The sequence below is a fragment of the Globicephala melas genome, chromosome 13 (genome assembly GCF_963455315.2).
Source record: "Globicephala melas chromosome 13, mGloMel1.2, whole genome shotgun sequence".
NCBI lineage: Eukaryota > Metazoa > Chordata > Mammalia > Artiodactyla > Delphinidae > Globicephala > Globicephala melas.
The window spans coordinates 13,390,993-13,413,804 of record NC_083326.1 but is presented as its reverse complement, the minus strand read 5'-3'; the positions used below and the strand labels follow the sequence as shown (position 1 = coordinate 13,413,804).

The following is a 22,812-nucleotide window of genomic DNA, read 5'->3' as shown; positions in this document are numbered from 1 at the left end:
TGTCCTATGGGGGTCTTCAGTTCACCAGATCTGAAAATGCATTGTCCCCCCAACTAGATGGATACCTCTTAAGTTCTCTAGCTCATCTGTGGCACCTCTCTTCATCCAGTCACCCAAAGTAGGATCCTGGGGTCACTTTTTTCTTATTTTTTTTTTTTAATTTATATATATTTTTATTGAAGTATATAGTTGATCTACAGTGTTTCAGCCATACAGCAAAGTGATTCCGATATATATGTATACATATTATTTTTCAGATTCTTTTCCATTATAAGTTATTATAATACAAGTTATTGAATATGGTTCCCTGTGCTATACAGTTGGTCCTTGTTGGTTATCTATTTTATATATAGTAGTGTGTATCTGCTAATCCCAAATTCCCAATTTATCCCTCCCTCACATTTCCCCTTTGATAACCACAGGTTTGTCTCTATGTCTATGAGTCTACTTCTGTCTAGTAAATAAGTTCATTTGTATCATTTTTTTAGATTCCACATTGAAGTGATATCATATGCTGTTTGTCTTTCTCCTGATTTCATTTTTATTCCCCATTCTTTCTTGCCCCCATTCAGTCAGCTGTCCTATAGCTCTTGAATCTGTCTTCTCCCCATTTCTGTCCCCTTAGCCCTGGGTCAGGCTCTCATCAACTCTCCCTTCCATGACTGAAGTTGTCTTCTGCCTTTAGACTTCTTCCCTTCAAAGGTATCCTGTGCACTGCTCCTACTGTGACCCGGGCAAACCACGGTCTGGCCGTGCCACTCCCATCCTGAAGCCCCCGGTGGATGTCCCCTGCCCTCTTCTTGCCATACCAGGCCCACTCAATCCACTGGCTCTCAGCTCATCTCCTGTCCTTCCTGTGGTCCCCTGACACCCAGCTCTTCACATATGAACCCAGGCCCGGCTGTTTTCTGCCTTTGTGCTTTGGCCACTGCGGTTGTATTTATGCCTGGAATGCCCTTCGCCCCTCTCCTCTCGCTGTACAGGCATGATTTGGGGGTAGCTTTTAAGAGTCCACTCAAGAGGTACCTCTTCCAAAAAGGTACCTCTTGACGCCACCATAGCCTGGCCGGATTCACTGCTGCTGCTTAGAATTCCTGTCCTGCCAAGGGCTTCCTCTTTCCTTACATTTTCTTCCACATTATACATTGTCTTCACTCCTGTATGTGTTTAGGTATCTCTCCCGCCTACCATGGAGAGACAGTGGGCTCCTCAAGGTAGGGATTGTGTCTGATGGAGAGATGGTTTCCATTGAAATGAGCTCTAGTTCTACCTTATTTTGCTTTTTGTTTTTTTTTTAAATTGAAGTATAGTTGATTTACAGTGTTGTGTTAATTTCTGCTGTACAGCAGTGACTCAGTTACACATACATACGTGTGTGTATGTGTGTGTGTGTATGTATATATATACTTTTTTGTATTCTTTTCCATTATGGTTTATCTCAGGATACTGAATATAGTTCCCTGTGCTATACAGTAGGACCCTGTTGTTTATCCCTTCTATATGTAATAGTTTGCATCTGCTAACCCCTAGTTCTACCTTATTTTAAATTAGTGGTTCTCAAACTTGAGTGTGTGTGCGGATCACCGGGGGAGGCTTGTGAAAACACTTTGTTGGGCCCATGCCTGACAGTTCTGCGGTAGTGCCTGAGAACTGGCATTTTTAACAAGTTCTCAGGTGATGCTGCTGCCACTGGTCTGGAACCCTCACTCTGTGAACCACTGCTACAAGACATGTCATGGTTACAGCTGACCTGTGTTTTCTCCATCTATATGTTCTAGAGACTATGAGTGTACATAGCGGTAGAGCCTAATCTAGGAAGACCAGAATCCCAAGAGACCAGGGGGAGGAACTTTACTTTCCCAGGCAGGGTTGATCTCATGATTTGTTAAATCTCACCTTCTGTTCTACCCCTTGTGGCCTGTTGATGGTTCTGGACCCAGGTTAGAATGGAAGGACCCAGCGCATATATAGCTCAGTGACCGATATGCATTCGTGACCTGAGAGAGGTAGAGCCCCTCCTGGCAGCAGGGCTGGGTGTGGACAGGACACACTTTTCTCAATACCATCTGCTTCCACCTCCAACTTGACTCGCTCCAGGTCATGTCCAACCAGAGCCCCCAGGAGAACTTGGCCTGGCTCGCTGTTGGGTCATTGTTCCTCTCATTCACCTGTTCTCAGTTCTGGCCGTTGTCAGCATCCTGGGCTAGTTCCCTTCTGTCACTACTTTTTTTTTTTTTTTTTTGCGGTACGCGGGCCTCTCACTGTTGTGGCCTCTCCCGTTGCGGAGCACAGGCTCCGGACGCGCAGGCTCAGCAGCCGTGGCTCATGGGCCCAGCCGCTCCACGGCATGGGGGATCTTCCCAGACCAGGGCACGAACCCGAGTCCCCTGCATCGGCAGGCGAACTCCCAACCACTGCGCCACCAGGGAAGCCCTGTCACTACTTTTATTCTTGCCTCTTTTTTGATCTACTTTTCCTGTATTTTGAAATACTGAAAAGTGCATAGAAAACAAATACATAGTTTAACAGATCATTATTAAGTGAGCACATGTGTAAGTACCACCCAGGTCCAGCACAGGAAATTGCTGGGGCCCCTGAAGCCCCACCCGAGTCTGTCCTGCCCACCCCTTCCTGCTCCCTCCTCAGAGGTAACCTCCGTCCTCATTTTTATTGTAATAACTCCCTTGATTTCCTTTATGGTTTTACCACCTACATATATATCCCTAAACACTGCAGTTTAGTTTTACATGTTTCAAACTTTGTGTATAAATGGAATCAGACACTTGGAATGATTTGGAATGGAATACAGTATGTATTTGTGTGTGTGGGGGGGGCTTTATTCTGAGATATTTTTAATATTTGCTCATTGTTGAATGTAGATGTGGTTTTTACCTGTGACTGCATAGGTTTCCATCTTTTCCTGTCTTCACTTGATTTATTCCCACCCACCATCCCACTGCCTTTAGAATAATATTTTTTAAAAATATTAAACATAATGGCATAATGACCATAAGAAAGTCAAGCAACTTACGTATTTGATTTATATGTAAACCTATAAAGGGAAGGAATTGAACTGCAAACCTATTTTTTTCCAAAGGTGATACATGCACATAGAGCTGATGATAAAAGGGTACAGGATGAAAATGAAGGCTCCCTCCCTGCCTCTTCTGTGTCCCAGCCCTGCAGTTTCCTTTCCCAGAGAGAAGCTGCTGTTACCAATTCCTCGTATGTCCTTCCGGAGATAAACACACACTCCTTGCGCAAAGAACACTTACAAACATGAACCCTTATATACCCACAGATACACATACACGTGATCACATGTGTGCAAGTGTGTGTGCATGCATGCGTTCCTAGTGTGCATTCATCCTGCATGTCACATCACTTAAAGCATGGTAGATACTCCCTGCTTTTATCACTTAGTGTAATTTGAAGATATCAGTACACATCAAGGTACCTCATTCTTTTTTGCAGACCACATAGGCTGTCACTGTGTAGGTGTTTAGCCAGCTGCTCTTGGTGGTATTTAGGCTGTTTCTAATCTTTCTGATAAACAGGGATGCATTGAATAGCCCTGAGATATGTTGTTTCTTTATCCAAGAGTATATATACACTCACTCAGCGCGTGTGTCTGTGTTAAAGTTTGATAGATATGGCCAAATTGCTCTCCGCAGAGACCACCTAAGAGGACCTGTTTATTTTGCCATTATAGGATAAAAATGGGCACGTAACTGAAGAATTGTACTTCTTTTTTGATGAACTTGAGTATCTTTTCATGTATTTAAGAGCCCTTGAATTTCCCTGTGTATGAATGGTCTATTTGTCCTTTACCCATTTCTCTCTTGGGTTGTTTGTCTTTTTCTTTTCTGACACTAAACTTTTGATTGTTTAACTCTGCTAGTTTGCTGCAGCTTGTACCAACCAATGCAACTTTTTGGTTGCAGAGTTGTCTATAAATCAAGAGTTCAGAATCAGCTGTGAGAGGATGAGAGGCCAGGCGAAGCTGACTTTCTTTGCTGGATGGTGATGGTCAAAGGACTTGGTGACCCGGGGAGCACCCAACATCATGTAGCCATATTTGCATACATTAAATACATGTTTACCAGATGATTTTTGAGCCACAGCTGGCTGATGGTAAATGCAACATGCATTGATGATTTTATCAGGCACAACCTTTGTTAGCTGATTTCTCTCTATCTTTTAACCAAAGGGTTATATGGTGAAGGTGAATTTTTTGCTGGTTAGTGTATTACTTCTTCTCTTTTCTTGGTCAATATTTCCATTCTAGAAAATGGGTCAAGGTTCCTACTTTTTCTATGAATTAGCCTTGTGGTCCAAGTGTCCGGTAAGGTTCTCTGTTTTAATTGGGTACCTAGTAAATGTTTGATCAAAACCACAGATCTCCAAGTGTCATTTTGCTACCTTTCCTAAAGGCATGTGCTTTAGCACGGCATTTCTCACTCCATATTAATAGGTGTTCTGTGATTGTTAAAAATGTGCCTGTGGTCACATTAATTTTGAAAAGATTAAATTAAATAAAATTAAATGTTTCTTTACTACAGGACTTCTCAGAGCCTTTAACACACCAGTGGGTCTATTGCATATCCAAGGGAGGGATGTAGGCTGCTGTGTTTTGCTGTGTAGGCTGCTGTGTATTTGACCACAGAACACGTTTCACTTACTTTATGGTCTCTGATTGAAATATTCCTCAAGCAATTAGCGTCAAACTCAGGAAATTATCAGGAAAAGGAACCAATTTCTTTGCCTGCTGATTTGTCTGAATTAGGCCAAACAAGGAACCTTGTTAGAAATAGGGTTATTGATTACTTGACTGCAATCAGGTTTCTGAAATTAACTACAAATGCTTCTGTGGTTAAGCTCAGTATATTGTAGACGAAGACACTAGTTACTTTCTCCAAGCTCCCCAACGTGTTATTCAAACTGTAAAATTAAGAGACCAAGGTCATTTCTAGCAGACCCTTCACTGCCCCTACTTGAGGTCAGATACTACCCTCTATCTGAGGCATCCAATTCAAACTGGGCTGGGGAATGAGGGGGTTGTGCTGAGACAGAGGAACCACTGGCTGGAGGACTTAATTATGAAGCAAATTTAAAGGGCCGCAAGGGGGACGAAGAATCCAGCTCATTAACAGGGCAGCTTATTCTTTCCTCTTGAGTATTTCTGAGATTGATTTTTATCCCTTCTCATTGGTCTTTTCTCCCTTCTCGAGGAATCTTGTCTGTTTTTCTTCTCAACCTTCCTGAATTTTTGAACGGCAGTTCTCAGAGGTATTCTAGAACACTCGTGACCAGGGATGTGTTACAAGTCATCTGGGAGCCAAATTAAACCTTTAAAAATTTGCAAGTTGGGCTTCCCTGGTGGCGCAGTGGTTGAGAGTCCGCCTGCCGATGCAGGGGACATAGGTTCGTGCCCCGGTCTGGGAAGATCCCACATGCTGTGGAGCAACTGGACCCCTGAGCCATGGCCGCTGAGCCTGCGCGTCTAGAGCCTGTGCTCCGCAACAGGAGAGGCCAAAACAGTGAGAGGCCTGCATATGCAAAAAAAAAAAAAAAAAAAAAAAAAAATTGCAAGTTACCATAAAATAGAATGGATTCAAGATTACCCTGTAAAATATCTTTTTTTAACCTACTCTCATTTCGATCTCCTTTTTCAGTCAAAAAGAAATGTTCTGATTGCACACATTCTAACAGCCCTCAGGAGCTGTCGTGTAGTTCCATTTAAATTTTCCCTTTTGATAATATCGCATGTAAGCTAAAAAGATGCTTAGAACATTTCCATTTGTCATGACATAACAGTTACGATTACCCAATGAATGGCAGTCCAAATGATGCAAGAGAAATTTTCAATAATGGTATAGTGGTTTTTAAAAAGTCGTAAGGTTAATTATTTGCTTTCTTCAGTAGTCCGCAATTGTTCCTTTTGCAGTATTATACGTACTTTCTTGGAAGTAAAAGTCTGGAAAGTGAATCATTAAAAAATGAAATATGGGGCTTCCCTGGTGGCGCAGTGGTTGAGAGTCTGCCTGCCGATGCAGGGGACGCAGGTTCGTGCCCCGGTCCGGGAGGATCCCACGTGCCGCGGAACGACTGGGCCCGTGAGCCATGGCCACTGAGCCTGCGCGTCCGGAGCCTGTGCTCTGCAGCGGGAGAGGCCACAACAGTGAGAGGCCCATGTACCGCAAAAAAACAAACAAACAAAAAAAGAAATATGTTTTTTTCTAGAGCATATTTAAGTTTTTATAATTGTAGTCATAAGATTGATAATCTTATAATCCTTTACTTGTAAATGTTCTTTAATATAATCCCATCTCCAAAAAGAGTGTCTCACGAGTTGTTGATCCCCCTTCTGTGTCAGTTTGCAGAAGAAGGAGCTCATCAAGACCTGGTTCATGGAGGCCCTGGTGGCCTAGTGGTTAGGATTTGGAGCTTTCACTGCGGAGGCCTGGGTTCGACCCCTGGTCCGGCAATCATCCCACGTGCCACACAGTGTGGCCAAAATACAAAAAAAAATTTTTTTTAATTAAAAAAAGAGTAATGTGGGGAAAAAAAAACCCACCTGGTTCACCCACTCTCGTGTGTGTCACACAAGGGAAGTTCATCTCACGTGCATGTTCAAACACACAGTCAGTGGGGGACCTTATGCCAAAAAGGTGCTTCCTGAACTTTTCTTCCTAAGTTATAATATCCTTGTCTTGAGCTTTCATAGCGGTGACAACTCATGCCTTCCTGTTAGGAGAAGAAGCACAGCCTGATATTGGGTAACAGTGGAAAGGTTGACCCTATACTGATAAGTGACCGCCCCCACCCCCAAGTCTGCTCACTAACAAGGCAGTTCTCATGGTGGTTTGTAGCATAAATCACAAAAGAAAGTCCAGTCAGTAGAGCAAGGTGGATGGAGAGGTTGGCTTGGGGGTCAGACTGCCAGACTTTGAATTCTGATTCTCCCCCTGAATCCTGTCTCTGCCTCCGTTTCCTCAGCTGTAAAACTGACATATTAACTAACTACTTGGCATGATGCCTGGCACCTACTAAGCACTGAACAAATGTTCCCTTTAGAGCCATATATCATGCGACAGTAGAAGTCAAGAGCGGATGGGCAAAGACAGAACAGGTGGGTGGAAATTTCTTCCCTACAACTGTAGCCTGACTGCCAGGCTACTCATCTCTAGGTTGAAGGTCCCTTTGGCTGAAATTTCCATTAGGAGCTGGACTCCACCATTGAGATGGAAAGGAATCAGGCTAGAGATAAACTGTATCTCACTGTTTGTGAACTTTACCTTTCCTGTCCATTCAGAAGGTCGGCAAGCATGTCCTCGGAGGGTCCTCCCAGCCTGTCAGAGGTTTTATGGGAACCTATCGCCTGAGAGTTGTTCCCTTTGGCAACAGAGAAGCCGAGGGCTTTCTAAAGTTCCCTGGAATTAGAACTGGCGTTTGAGTGGTAGATGTGACATTAAGTGCATGGAATGAACTTAGAAAGACAGCAGCAGATGCTGGCCATCAGGATAAAGCCATGCACAGCCCCGATCTATGATCACGACTCAAAAGTGTTGAATTCGTCGGCGATACCCTTTTTCTTTGATTTATTCATTCGCTAAGTATGTAATGGGTTATACATCTTACAGACCAAGTAAATGAGTTTGAAGTAATCATTTAGCTGTCACTTTGTAGAGCTCTGGGATTTTTGTTCGGGCCATGTTTAAATGAGGATTTCTCTTTTAGAATTGAATGTTCTATGGACAGTGGGTCAAGTTACAACATGGTCGTTGGTTTGCTCAGGCTGCCCTAACAAAGTACCATAAACTGGGCGGCTTGAACAGCAGATATTTTTTGTCTCACAGTTCTGGAGGCTAGAAGTCTGTGATCAAAGTGTTGTGGTGTTGATTCCTTTTGAGGGCTGTGAGGGAAATATCTGTTCCAGGCCTCTTTCTCCTTGGCTTGTAAGTGGCTGTCTTCTCCCTGTGGCTTCACACTGTCTTCCCTCTATGGGTATCTCTGTCCCAATTTTCTTTTGTCCTAAAGTCATATTGGATTAGGGTCCACTCTAATGACCCCACTTTAACTTAATTGTATCTGCAGTGACTATTTCCAAATAAGGTCATATTCTGAGGTACAGGATGGGGGTTAGGGCTTCAATGCGTGAATCTAGGAAGGACATAATTCAACCCATAGCAACCTACGAATTTTCAACTTGATGGACTTTTTCCTCTTTCTTTTTTAAAGATTGTACATGGCAAGTCAAAGCAAATGATCGAAGCTTCCACGAACAACCTCATTTTATGAACACAAAGTTCTTTTGTATTAAGGAGAGCAAATATGCGGTAAGTTGATTTTAACTTCCTAAATTAATTTTAGTAAAAGCCAGTTTTTCCCAGTAGCCATCATGCTTACTGGCTTCGTGTGGTACCTGCCTTCCAGGTAACCCCTGGCCTGGGGCTACTGATAATCATCATTAGTTCTCTAGAATGTCATTTTTGAAATTGAAGTCTAGTTGATTTACAATGTTGTGTTAATTTCTGCTGAACAACGAAGTGATTCAGTTTTTTATATATATATATATATATACACACACACACACATTCTTTTAAAAGTTCTTTTCCATTGTGGTTTATCACAGGATATTGACTATAGTTCCCTGTGCTACACAGTAGGACCTTGTTGTTTATCCATCCTATATATAATAGTTTGAATCTGCTAACCCCAAACTCTCACTCCATTCCCCTTGGCAACCACAAGTGTGTTCTCTAGGTCTGTGAGTCTGTTTCTGTTTCATAGACAGGTTCATTTGTGTCATACTGTAGATTCCTAGAATGTCATTTTTATTCATCCCACTAAGATTAACTACCTTAAGGGTGTGTGGGGGTGGCTTAAAACAAAACAAAATTGTGTAGATTGAAATTTCCCCTCTGTGTGTACAAAGCTCTTTTAAAAATATTTTATAAAAGAATCTACAGTAGTATCACAGAAGCCTTGTTTTTGACAGTAATAAGAATTTGAAAGGAATCTTAGTAACTTATTTCCCTCTCCTCTGCCTGTGATGGATTTAGAGACTTTGAAGATATTTTCACCTCAAAAATGCTTATTGTCATTGAAATATAAAGAACCCCCACTACGTCTGGGCTGAAATGTTTGTCTGTTAGATCCCTAGGACTGCTCTAATGAAGTGCTACCACTCGGGTGGTTTAAGTCAACAGAAATTTATTCTCTTACGATTCAAGGGGCCAGGAGTCTAACATCAAGGTGTCAGCAAGGTTGGTTCCTTCTGGAGCATCTGAGGGAGAATCTGTTCCAAACGTCTCCTGTGGCTTCTGGCTGACACTCCGTGGTGTTCCTTGGCCTGTAGACGCAGCACTCCAATCTCTCTGCCTCTGTCTCCACATGGCCTCCCTGTGTGTTTCTGTGTCTTTGCCCAATTTTTCTCTACTAAGGCCAGCAGTCATTGGATTAGGGCCACCTTAATCCAGCATGACTTCACTGTAACCTGATTACATCTGCAAATACTATATTTCCAAATAAGATGACCATCGCAGGTATCGGGGTGAGGACTTGAGCATATCTTTTGGGGCACACAGCTCAGCCACACCCGTCTCTTTTTCTCACACAGCCTCCATCCCTCTTACTCACACAGCCTCCATCCCTCTTAAGTAAAAGAACGTTCCTTTTCCCCCCATGTTGATGTCTCCTATTTTCTTCCCATCTTTGCCCCATTTTCAAGGAGGCTTCTAAGGGGTCAGGGGACCCAACAGCAGGATCCATTTGGTCACAGCCAGATTTGCCACAGAGACCTTTGAGGTGAAATGTCTGCATCTTGTTACTGTCTCTGACATAAGCCTCCAAGGGGTCATTTTGAGACCCAGTTAGAAGTAAAAGCTTAAAGGAAATCTCAGTATCTTTCTGACGACTTATGTCCTTGGTCCCTGTAGGCCACAGGGCTTAGTGATTTTTGCAGGTGTATATACATCGTGACGCTGTGATAAGTGTGTGGCATTGTTTAGAATGACTTTCTCATTTTTTCCAACAGACTAATGCAATTAAAACATACAAGTATAATGCGTTTACCTTTCTACCAATGAATTTGTTTGAGCAGTTTAAGAGAGCAGCCAATTTCTATTTCCTGGTCCTTCTTATCTTACAGGTAATGCCCTTTGATATCTTAAATCTGTTTTGAATTATGGTGACTTAATAACATTCAGGTTGTTATTGTTTAAGTTGCATATAAAATGTGAATAATCTTGAAAGTTTTCTATACGGACATCTGCGTTCTGCACGTAAGGGAAAGTGCCTTATAGACAACGAGCTCAACAGTGTTAAATGAACAGGGAATGGGAGCAAATGGAAATGTTATTTTAATTCTGTATTTTAAAAAATTCAATTTCCTACTGATGTCAGTGGTAAAACTGGTTTCCCTGAAGTGAGTCAAGTTAAAATCTTCACTTTGTAAAATAATCGTACCTTAAAATTAAATCCATTTTTTCATGGTTGGCCTTTATGTTTTTATTTAGATGCCAAAATATTGATTTTTATTAGTATTTTGGTCATAATTCTCAAATTATTTTTGTGAACTAGTTTTACACTACTGGAAAGGCCTAATTTTTTCCTGAGGTTTTTTGTTGATGTTGTTTTTTATCCTAATCGTGGCAAGGAATTCACGTATCTGGATAGCAAAGTGCTACCTTCCCTTTACTTCCTTCTAGATGGAAAAGGGGAGTTCCGCCTATTGACAATAATGTGGGAAATGAGCTTTCTCTCTTCTAACCATCCCCTAATTATCTTTTCTGAAGGTACAGTGATGCAGATTAGGGAACTAGTAATAGCCCTAGGCAGCCCTTTCCTTGCACTGTTACTTCACTTAATTCTTGTGCTCGTTAAGTACTATCATAACCTTCAATTTGCAGAGAAGAACTGAAGGCTGGTGAGGTAGAGGAACTTGCTTCAAGTCCTATCACCCTACGTGGCGAGGCTGGGTAGGACTTGGATCCAGGAGTTTGACTCCAAAGCTTGTCATTTTAACCACTACATGATGTGGCCTGACGATCAATAGGATGGTTGCAAGAGGTCTTTGCTTGCCTCCCAATCTTTTATTCCAACTTGATGGCCATCCTGATGGATGCGAGGCTTCCTGCAAGGCCACCCTCTTTCTTGGCTAGACCGATAGCAAGGACCATGAAGGAAGCACTTTCTTCTAATGGTCCCATAGATGCCCCACCCAATCCAGAGCCAGCCACTATCTACTGCCGTTTTTGCCTCCATCACGGGACCCTCAGAGACCACTGCTGAGCAACCAGCAGCGTAGAGCCTGCTGTATGCAGTCCCTAAAAGTTAAGGGACTGCTTCTCCCTGGGACCCTACAGTGCCTGCCCGTAGTTAATTATGACTTTCACAAAAGGTTTGGAGCATTTCTCTCTTAGATACCATGTTACAGAGCTTCCTTGGTGTCCAGTGAAAGCCATAATGAGACCGGGAGCCACTGTCCTCTGGGCTGTGTCCCAGGAGACCAGAAGTGAGAGAGAGACAGAGAGAGAGAGAGAGAGAGAGGGAGAGAGGCACGAGAAAGGTTAGCTGGATGCTTCAGCACCTTTTCATGCCTGCTTGGCAGGATGCAGACCTGCATGATAATGGAGATTAGCCTTAGAATCAACAAGCTGAGAGTCAGCAGGTGCCTCTAGGTTAGCTGTGCCTTCCTGGGCACACACGTACGCCTTCTTTTTTATCTCTTTCAGGCAATCCCTCAAATCACGACCCTGGCGTGGTATACCACCCTGGTGCCCTTGCTGGTGGTGCTGGGCATCACGGCCATCAAAGACCTCGTGGACGATGTGGTAAGGATTTTTTCCGCAGCTTCCTCCTCACTGCTGCAAGCATATTTTCAAGTGGCATTAATACTTGGCATTTTGAGATTATTAAAATAACCTTTCCCATCCCTCCTCTCAAGGCTCGCCATAAAATGGACAACGAAATCAACAATAGGACGTGTGAAGTCATTAAGGATGGCAGGTACCATGCTTTTCTCAATGTGTGACTTTCTTCCAAGGATGTGTTGTACAAATACATCTGGAAACATCCTTAGAGATAACTGTTTGAACTTGAAAGTCTATCAGTGCATGAACGTTTTCCTTATAAAGGCCTCTCTTCACTTCCTAAGACAAAGCTATACCCAAGTTGGGGTCCAGGCGGTTGCCCGATGGGGCTCTGTGTCCTCGGCACTCCTGTGTTTACACTCATCCTGGAGTGTGCCGCTTCATCTCTGCTCTTCCCAAACTTATGCTGCCCAGGGCTTTGCCCAGATGACCTGACACCCTTCCTGACTCCCCAGCTACAGTGATTTCTTCCTTCACTGTTTTTTTTTTTTAATAAATTTATTTATTTAGATATTTATTTATTTCGTTGCTGCGCATGGGCTTTCTCTAGTTGAGATGAGCGGGGGCTACTCTTCGTTGCGGTGCACAGGCTTCTCATTGCGTTGGCTTGTCTTTGTTGCGGAGCACGGGCTCTAGGTGCGCGGGCTTCAGTAGTTGTGGCTCGTGGGCTCAGTAGTTGTGGCACACGGGCTCAATAGTTGTGGCACGCGGGCTCAGTAGTTGTTACTCACGGGCTCTACAGCGCAGGCTCAGTAGTTGTGGCACACGGGCTTAGTTGCTCCGCAGCATGTGGGATCTTCCCGGACCAGGGCTCGAACCCGTGTCCCCTGCATTGGCAGGCGGATTCTTAACCACTGCGCCACCGGGGAAGTCCCTCACTGTGTTTTCAGAGCGTTTTGTTTTCATCTTTCTTATTAGGATCTGAATTTCATTAGAATTATTTGTGTGGAAGTCTCATCTCTCTGGGACTCTGAGTTTCTTGGGGAGACTGCACCTGGTGGTATTTGTTTTTGTGTCCGCCTGAGCACCCAGCGCACAGAACGTGCTCCTCAATGTTTGCTAAAGTAATGTAGTCAGTGGTGACCCACGTGCCAACTCAGGGACCAGTGGTGAGTCGTTTTTTGAGCAAGAGCTTCCAGGCAGAACTACAAATTCAAGTGCTAAAAATAGCGACTAAGGCCCAATTCAAAGACGTTTCGTGTGTCAACACTGAGGAAAACAACCCGAGTTATAGCCACACTTCAGGGGTGTCTACTTTGAATATAGACTATTTTAATCTATAAATATGTTTAGATGCTTTTTTTCCCTTCCAAATAAATAGATTCTGTTCCAAAGGTTAACTTTCAAGTCACTTAGAATCACTGTCGTGGATGGTGGTGAGATTCACAGCCAGAGCCCCGTGTAGCCCACAGCCCGGCCGACTACACTGGTAAAGAGTAGCTCTGAGTAGCCTTGAACTGGGGTTAGGACTGCATATAGGCATGACTGTGGCCCCGACAGCCCAGGTATGGGGACTTGGGCATCCGTGGGGCAAAGTGACAGGAGTCTCCCAAGGGGAAACTGGACATCACAGTGGAAGAGTCAAACGGAATTGCTTCTGATACCCCTGAAGAGCCGTGGCAAGAAGGTGCTTAACTTATTCATTTATAATTGAGACCCACACGCAAATTGTTAATTGACCATTTCAGAAATATTAAAATGTAAACTAACTACCATTCCTCTTAGTGAAAGATAAGCCAGGTTAAGAAAAATCTTGAGATTAAAAATTGTGTATTAAATTCTTGTAAAATTGGGGAAACTGAGGTATAAGCGTATATTTTAAATGTACCTTAAATCTCCAGGTCTCTTTTATCCATAAATTAATGGGAGGACCAATATAGTAATGGATGTCTGTCTCCAAAACAAATAAGGATATTAGTTGTGGTAGGTTCATAATATCTGTTAGGGATATCTTTTCTATAATGAAAACCTTTAAAACAGACAACAGGCAGACCTTACTTTATTGCATTTTGCATTATTGCGCTTCACAAATACTGCATTTTTTTAACAAATTGAAGGTTTGTGGCAACCCTGCGTCAAGCAAGCTGCTGTATTTCCAACAGCATTTGCTCATTTCGTGTCTCTGTCACATTTTGGTAATTCTTGAAATATTTCAAACTTAATCATTATTATTTTTTTGTTATGGTGATCTGTGATCTTTGATGTTGCTTTTGCAAAAAGATTGCAACTCACTGAAGGCTCAGATGACAGAGTTTTTTAGCAATAGAGTATTTTTAAAGAATGTATGTACATTACTTTTAGATATAATGCTATTGCACACCTAATAGACTACAGTATAGTGTAAACATAACACTTATATGCACTGGAAACCAAAAATTTCATATGACTCCCTTTATTGCAATATTTGCTTTGTTGTGGTAGTCTGGAGCTGAACCTGCAGTATCTCCAAGGTCTGCCTATACTATATTTTAAAACTTTTAAAAAATGTTGACTTGTTAAGCATTTAAATGGGTGTTTCCAGTAGAATTTAATACTGAAGGAAGCAATCTTTTTATTTTATCAACATCCTTAGGAGATTCATTAGGAAAGTGGTACACGCTCATCAAAAAGATAACTTTAAACAGTAGAGAGGAGGCCAGCACTAGAGCTCCATGATGATTCCAGGTGGCCCATGTGGGAGCCAGAGTGCATCCCTGTCCTGGGACTAGCGGGTGATGGATAACTGAGAGGAAAGGAAGGAGGAGGGCTGGGAGTACAGGACATGAGCAAAAACAGAGGGGTGGCATGTGTCTCCTTCCCACACATTTAAGGAGCCCCCATTGACCCTCAGTTATACAACATAGAATGGAAAGGACACATCAAAGTCAGCACCGCCATTGTTCCTTCCTTCAGAGGAGATGACGGTCCTGTGACCCCTTAATCATCAGATGGCTGAACTTCTGGCACCTTTTCCCTGTGATGTATATGTTTTCCCAGAATCTTTGGCTTCCAGACAGAATAATTCCAAATCCCTTGCCAGTAACTTTAAAAAGCCACTAAACTATCATTTTTTTTTTTAATATTTAGGTTCAAAATTGCCAAGTGGAAAGAGATTCAAGTCGGAGATGTCATTCGTCTGAAAAAAAATGATTTCATCCCAGTAAGTGGACAAGCTCTGCTGTCTCATTCCTTGCCCTCACATCTGACCTGGTGCTCAGTTTTGCCTGGGGGGTCGGGGTCTCTCTGTGTTATCGGTGTGTTTTGTTTCAAACAGGCTGACATCCTGCTGCTGTCCAGCTCTGAACCTAACAGCCTCTGCTACGTGGAAACGGCTGAACTGGATGGGTGAGTGGGTCTTAGCTGGGCCTGTTGGAAAGCTAACCTTTGGAAGGCTAACCTTTGTTACATTGAAAGCTGTGCACTTGGATGAGAAGCCCTGAGGTCTGGCCTTACCTCTACCCCCTGCTGGCTGCCCAGCAACCTCTGTAGGAGACCAGCCTCTCTTTGTCTTTGCCTCGTTAGTACCTAGAAGGACCAACAGTAAGACAACAGTGGTCTGACTCCCTAGTATACCAGCTTCTCTTTGCCTATTCCATCGCCATATTTGAAAGTCCATTTTCAGGGAAAGTAGAAGGTTTGATGACACAATGTATGCCTGAGCCCTTTGTAAGCTGCTGATCAGTGCTCAGACACAGATGAATGACTATTAGTATCTGTTTTGGATAAAAAGAATAGATTTCTAAAGTCTTTGCCAGTGGACTATTTTCCCCCTTTGTAGGTTTTGGTTATTATGCTACCACTTGAAAAGATAAACTGCCATTTTTGACCATTTTGACCAGTTTTCAGTATATTTATGGAGTGCCGACTAGATTGCATTAGTTTTGTGTAGTAGCTCATTTAATCTTTTCAACAACCCTATGAGGCAATATTATTATTACCTCGAAGTTACCCATGAGGAAACTGAGGCACTGGAGGGAGGCCGCCTGCCCAAGGTCACACAGTGGGTGGCAGAGTTGGAGTGCTACTCCCCTGTGCTCGCTCCCAAGGCCAGTGCCTGTGCTTTCCATTCTGGCATGAACCCCTTTCCCCACACCCTAGATGTGTGTAAGCTTCGTGATGGAGAGCTGAGATCATCTGAGTAAAAACGAGGGCTTTCTTTGCTCTATACATCAGTCTGTTGATTGTTCAACCTTAACTGTACAACAGCTCTTATTCCCGTGAGTGAGAGATTCTAAAGTTTTACAAAGATATAAAATGCTAGCATGCTCTGTCAGAGCAAACAGAATGGAAGGTTGAGAACCACTGGTCCACTTCTTTGTGCATGGAAATCCCCAGTCAGTATTTGTGGAACTTGAAAAAAGTCATTCATCGTAGTAAGAAAGGCTTGCTTTCCAGAGCATGTGTGCGCAGCCTGGCCCCGCGTGTCCTCTTGCATGTGCCTAGCCTTCCACTGTGGTGGGAACATGCCAAGTATTGGGGGTAAGGTGACCATGTCCTTTTTTAGATAGAATTAATCTTTCAAAGACATAGGATCCAGTTATCACTCTAGAAGATATTAAATTGATAGAGTCTTGACCCTTTCGAACACAAATGTGTTTTGTAGAATTATCTTAGTGTGATTAAGTATTAGAAGCTAAGTTTTTAAACAGCAGTTTGATAGTTCAGGTTGGTGGTAAGTATTAAGTTAGTAAGAAGTGGGAAAGGAAGCTTCTGGGTACCTCTGTCCTACCCAGATTGCCTCACTGTAACAAACAGCAAAGGGGGCCAACATTTCCCGGGTCAGGGATTTTAATCTAGTTCAGGGGATAACTTCATCCAAACCTGAAGTTCCAAAGTGAACAGAGAGTTTGAAAATAGAAAAAAACTAATTATTTACCTTTCACTTCCAGGTATGCCTGATGTTACTTTGTACAATTTTCTTTAACTTCCTGTTCGAACTCTGACATTTGTTCATTTAATTTTTTTTTCTCTTCCTTTAGAGAAACCAATTTAAAGTTCAAAATGGCACTTGAAATCACACACCAGCATCTCCAGAAAGAAAATTCATTGGCAACATTTGATGGTTTGTGCAAACATGTCTTCCTTTGTTTCAAATTTTCATTGCTTGATTCAGTCCGTATTCATTAAAACCAGAAAATCTTTCATATGTGAGTACTTATGTAGATCATATCTCCTTTAAAAGGTTTTATTGAATGTGAGGAACCGAATAACCGACTAGATAAGTTTACAGGAACACTGTTTTGGAGAAATACAAGTTTTCCTTTGGATGCTGATAAAATTTTGTTACGCGGCTGTGTAATCAGGAACACTGATTTCTGCCATGGATTGGTCATTTTTGCAGGTACTTTCTGAGTCTCTTGGGAAATTGATCTGTAGGCTCATTAAAAATTTAAAGGAGGAAATTGATTTTATGTCCTTTCTCCGTTGAAACCAAAGAAAGAGTCATTTTATTGACATGCCAGTGAATTGATTTTCCCCATTGTTGATCATATTGAATTTTCCATTTTTAGGTGCTGACACTAAAATAATGAAGAATAGTGGGAAAACCAGATTTAAAAGAACTAAAATTGATTACTTGATGAACTACATGGTGTATACGGTATTTATTTTCTGTTTTGGTAGATTGCTGTCTTTTGGTCTAGATTTGTTGACGCAGAGAAGTCTTATCTCTGTAGGCCAAGTAGGAAAGTTCACAAGGTGCACCAGAGTTGGGGGGTGGGGTGGGAGAGGAGGTTCCCTCACCTTTTCTCAGAAATGCTACATTTCTAATTGGAGAATCTCCCTGGGAATGTAAATTTCAGTTGTTGGGTATCCTGAGTTGATGAGTGAAGTGATCAGTTGGGAAACCAGGGAGCCTTAGATAAGTTAGTGGGACTGGACTCCTAAAGTCAATGTAGGGTTGATTTTACTGCTGTTAGTTTCCCATAGGGATAGTTCTCTTAAAAGCCAACCTTTTTTTTTTTGCCCCCGACATGTACTGTATGAGTCCAAATATAAGGCAAATTTAGGTATAAGTTCTCTCAAGGGTCCCCAAGACCACCCCCAGTTTTGATGATTCACTAGGAGGACTTATAGAATTCAGTGTATAGTTGTCCTTATAGTTAGAATTTATTATGATAATTCTTGCTTATTACAAAGCAAGATCAGCAAAGGGAGAAGGCTCTTGGGGCAAAGTTCAGCGGAAACCAGGCGCAAGCTTCCAAGAGTCCTCTCCCAGTGGGGTCATACACACCCAGTGGGGTCATACACACCAGACACACTTAATCCTCCCCAGTGACAACTTGTGTCAGCCCATGTGAAATGTTGGTTATACCAGAGAAGCTCATTAGAGACTCAGTGCCTGGGTTTTATTGGGGTCTGGTCGTGTAGGCACTTATCTGCCTGGCATGTACCAAAATTTCAGACTCCCTAAAGGAATGTGGGTATTCAGCATAAAACATATTGTTTTACACAAATAGTGAGGCACAGTGAGCCATTCTTGTCAGAGAATAAGAAATAAGGAATCAGGAAACCCTTCCAAAATCTAAGTTCCCAAAAGCCAGCCAACAGTCAACCTTGCAAACAGGCCTTCTAAGGATAGCAGTCTCAGGACTGCTATGTTAACTGTTCTGCATGTAGGGTGGCCCTAAATATCAGGCAGTCCTCCAGTTTGCCAATGAGAAGTTTTTTCAGGTATTTAGTTTAGTTTGGTATGTTCACAGGGGAGGTGAATTCCAGGTCCTTCTAGTCCACCATTTTGATCAATCTGATCTAGTTTAATTTGAATACGTAAACTTTTAGAGACTTATAGTACTTACAGTACTTCAATTGCATATACATATTCAAAATTACATAAAAGTAATATATTAATTTAAGGACAATTTGTTTTTCCCTGCTCTCACATTTCATGAAAGCTTCATTTGAACTTTTCTGATGCATCTTCCATGTCATTGTCTTGGTTATGGTGTGAGCCTTCACAGGTGCTCATCATCTCTCCTCTGTGCCAAGTTCTTTTGAAATAGAGCACTTTCGGAATCTGTGTCCAGAAAATTAAATTTTCCCCTGGAAATTTTATTCTTACCCACAAATAACCAACTAGCACTAGGGCTGTTGACTTTTTTATTCATCCCTTCAGTATATGCTCAATTTCCACAACAGAATACTTAACTATATGACTTCTTAAAGGATCGTAAACGTTAAGTGATCATTAAACCTTCAGGAATAATTACCCAAATCTGGGTAAAATTTTCTTGCCTTCTTCTTTAAAAAAAAATCATTTCCTTCCAACATTTTCTATACGTATCCCAATTTAGCATTCTTTGAAATTGTTTCACGCTAAGGTAAGGTGTCTTTCCCAAACAGCGTGCTATTGTTCAAAGGAAAAGTAATTGAGAGGATGTCCAATAATATGAGAATATTTAAAGATTTGAATGTAAGATACCACCTTCTCTTCTGAAAGATAATTTTGGGAACAAAACCTCACCTTATATGTGGTATGTAGGATAAATCAATCAACCATGGAAATAAATAGACTTTCAAAGCATTCTTATGACACTGTTTCTATTTTAAGTGTGTTGTTTTTACAGACTACTAAATTATCATACATAAGGAAAGTATTGATAAGATAAACTAGCATCTATAAAATGCGTGGGGTCGATAATGCATCTTTCGAATAAACTTAACTGTTGAATGTCTTTTAGATCTTTGTTGTCCTTATCTTGCTTTCTGCGGGTCTTGCCATCGGCCATGCTTACTGGGAAGCTCAAGTTGGCAATTATTCTTGGTACCTCTATGATGGAGAAGACACCACACCCTCCTACCGTGGATTCCTAAATTTCTGGGGCTACATCATTGTTCTGAATACCCTGGTGCCCATCTCTCTCTACGTCAGGTAAGGCTGTCTTCTCTTTGGCCTTTTGCTTTAATGGAAGAACACAGTACATCTTCCCAACTTAACACCTTCAGCTCTAGCAATTCTTGTTTCAAAGGTCATAAGGAACAAGGAAGAAAATAGCTTTCATTTCAGATTTGAGGGTGATACGGGGAGAGGAAATTAACGTGGGTGTGTCTGCTCTGTGCCAGACACAGCATCTTTTATCTCGACCTCTTGATAGGTACGGCTACCAGATTCAGAGATCAAACTCTACTCCTTAGTCACTTGCTTGGCAAGATTCCTTCTTGGTGGGCTCCAAAGCCCAAGCATCAGAAAGAGCTGTGTGAAGATGTACAACGTCGTGGAATAACTTGGTTGTTTTCCTTTTCAGGAGCCTTCCTAACCTCTTTTCTGTGTCTTCCTTATTACCACCTGCTGTACCTATTGCTTGGAAAACTCACTGGGCTTCCTGAATGCTGCCTTCTAATGGGAATACCACTCTCCCTGCCCACCGTCAACCTCTCAAAATGTTCTGTGTTTCTCATCTCAACCTCAACCGCGATAAGAGTCAGGATCGTATCTCTGACAAATGGTCATCACCTTGTTTTGTGATATTTCGGACTTGTTTTACTTTTTCGTTTTTTAATATCAAAGTTCACTATCCCTGGTCAATTGAACTTCAGACCGTTGGGAGAGAAATGGTGCCTTGAGATATTCCCAGCATTCAGAGCTTCTCTTAGTTCCGAGAAGTAATAGCCCAGAGGCATATAGGGCCACATGCACACCTGTAATTAGAAGCATTTATTTTATTTTAATTTTATTACATGTGCATTTGTTTTATTTTTAATTTTATTACAGGTAGTTACTATTGTTCTTTTTACATGAAGTAAAGCCCTGGGGAGCCATGTGTTTGCAGTTATTTAAAAAAAAAAAAAACTGAGATGAGTTTTACCTTTGTTAGGGGAACTATTATACAGATGACTTTGTCTCTATCTATAAATGTATGTTATAAAATAAACCGTATATGTAGTTTTAGGTTTAAAAAGCCACATCATGTGACTAATATGATTTTCTTTGTTTCTCTTGGAAGTAAAGGTCCTTTCAAACTATAAATCGATCAGGTCATTTCAGATGGTATCTCTGCTTTGTTTTTAACCCTACAGTCTATTCATTCAGAAAAGACTCACTGAAGCCACACTATACCCACAAGGCCCATGTGATCTGCTGCTCTGCCCTCCACACCCAACCATAACCTCCAGCATCTCTACCCACTCCCTGGACTCCCTCATCGCTAGCCTCCTTGAATTCCTCAGCCGTACCAGTGCCTGCCACAGGGCCTTTGCGCCTGCTCTGACCTCCACCTGTAACATGCTTTTCCCCTCCGTATCTACATGGTTGCTCTTTCATTTCCTTCAGATCTCTGCTCAAAAGTCACCTTATCCCCCTGGCTTTTCCTGACCCTCTCTTTCTTAAACATCACTTCCTCTGCCTGTCGGTCTCCAGCTCCCCTCACCCTGCTTTGATTTTCTGCAGAGAATTTTCATCACCTGATATACTGTGTGTTTACCAGTTTATTTATTTGTCCATCTCCATTAGAAGGTAACATCCTTGAGAGCAGGGTTTTTGTCTCTTTTGTTTACTGATGTGTCCCCTGTACCTAGGATGGTGTCTGGTACACAGTAGGCACTCAGGAAATACAGAAGGGAGGAGAGAAGGAGGGAGTTATTTTTCCATTTGTTTAGCTTATTATAGACACATCCTTTGCCCTCTGAACAGTTGCTGGATGTGTAAGCACCTTTCTTACATAGTTGAGATAGATTTAATCAGTTATAGTTTTTAAATGGAAATTATCCTTTTAGAATGTCGTATTTTGGACATTCTGTAACCTTGTAAGAATTTAGGACTGTATACAAAATGGATAAATGACAAGGACCTACTGTTTAGCACAGGGAACTATATTCAGTATCTTGTAATAACCTATAATGGAAAAGAATCTGAAAAAGAATATGTAAATATAGGTACACATTCCTCAAAAAATATATATATATCACTGAATCACTTTGCTGTATACCTGAAACTAACACAATATACTTCAATTAAAAAATGGTTAAAAAAACAATTTAGGAAAAAAACATGCTTTAGGGGTTATTTGCCAAAAGCCCTTTGTCCCACTTGAGAGTACACACGGGTGTATAACCTAGTGGACCCTCACTCCCTTTGTCCTCCAGTTGAGGGCAAAGGTGAACATGCCTTTCCAGTTGTCTCTGAGTGCGATGGGGAATGAGAGAAAAGAGTAGAAGCTGTCACATCCTAGGGTGCCCCCTGCAGTGTTACCATGTCACCCGTGTGGGTGGCGTGTTCTGAATGTGGGGTGCCGTGGCCAGATGTGCTCAGGAGTGAGTAGGAAATCACACCGAGAGGACACTTTGACCCTGAAGCTGGAGAAAGATGTGTTTGGTCAGGAGAACCCAGAGACTGGGCACATGGGTCACCGCAGGGCTTGTCTCTTTGTATCAATAGATAAGCAGCTCGCTCCTGGCGCAAAGCTAGGACAAGATCCACTGCCTGCCACTCATATCTGAGAGCTCGGTCAAAAGTAATCTTTTGTCTTCCTAGCGTGGAAGTGATTCGTCTTGGACAGAGTTACTTCATCAACTGGGACCTGCAGATGTACTATCCTGAGAAAGACACGCCCGCGAAGGCAAGAACCACCACGCTGAATGAGCAGCTCGGGCAGATCCATTACATCTTCTCTGACAAGACAGGGACGCTCACACAGAACATCATGACCTTTAAAAAATGCTGCATCAACGGGCAAATTTACGGTGAGTGGAAGCTGTGACTCAGTCCCTGGGCATGTGTGACCAGAGGCTGCCTTCCCAGAGTGGCTCGGGGAGGTCAGGAGTCAGAAATAGGTACACATTCCGCAAAAATGTAACTTGTCATGTGACCCAGCAGTTCTGCTCCTGGGTGCACACCCCAAATGAACCGAAAGCAGGGACTCGAGCAACATGTGCACACCCATGTTCGTAGCAGCATTATTCACAGTGGTGAAGGTTTAGAAGGAGCCTGAGTGTCCATCAGTGGACGAATGGATAAGGAAAA

At 42.3% G+C, this 22,812-nt stretch overlaps 1 protein-coding gene across 2 annotated transcripts in view; it reads left to right on the top strand.

The window, feature by feature from the left end:
- ATP8B1 (ATPase phospholipid transporting 8B1) overlaps positions 1–22,812 on the top strand; it is a 62,123-nt gene that overhangs the window by 10,901 nt on the left and 28,410 nt on the right. The window contains exons 2-12 of one of the 2 annotated variants that reach the window (XM_030868028.3): positions 8,242–8,339; positions 10,040–10,153; positions 11,739–11,837; positions 11,951–12,012; positions 14,943–15,015; positions 15,130–15,200; positions 16,835–16,917; positions 17,038–17,196; positions 17,366–17,454; positions 19,535–19,725; positions 22,324–22,532. In XM_030868028.3, coding sequence (XP_030723888.2) covers positions 8,242–8,339; positions 10,040–10,153; positions 11,739–11,837; positions 11,951–12,012; positions 14,943–15,015; positions 15,130–15,200; positions 16,835–16,917; positions 17,038–17,196; positions 17,366–17,454; positions 19,535–19,725; positions 22,324–22,532 — 1,248 coding nt within the window. The remainder of the gene's footprint in view (positions 1–8,241; positions 8,340–10,039; positions 10,154–11,738; positions 11,838–11,950; positions 12,013–14,942; positions 15,016–15,129; positions 15,201–16,834; positions 16,918–17,037; positions 17,197–17,365; positions 17,455–19,534; positions 19,726–22,323; positions 22,533–22,812) is intronic. The other variant, XM_070046988.1, reaches the window with a different exon arrangement.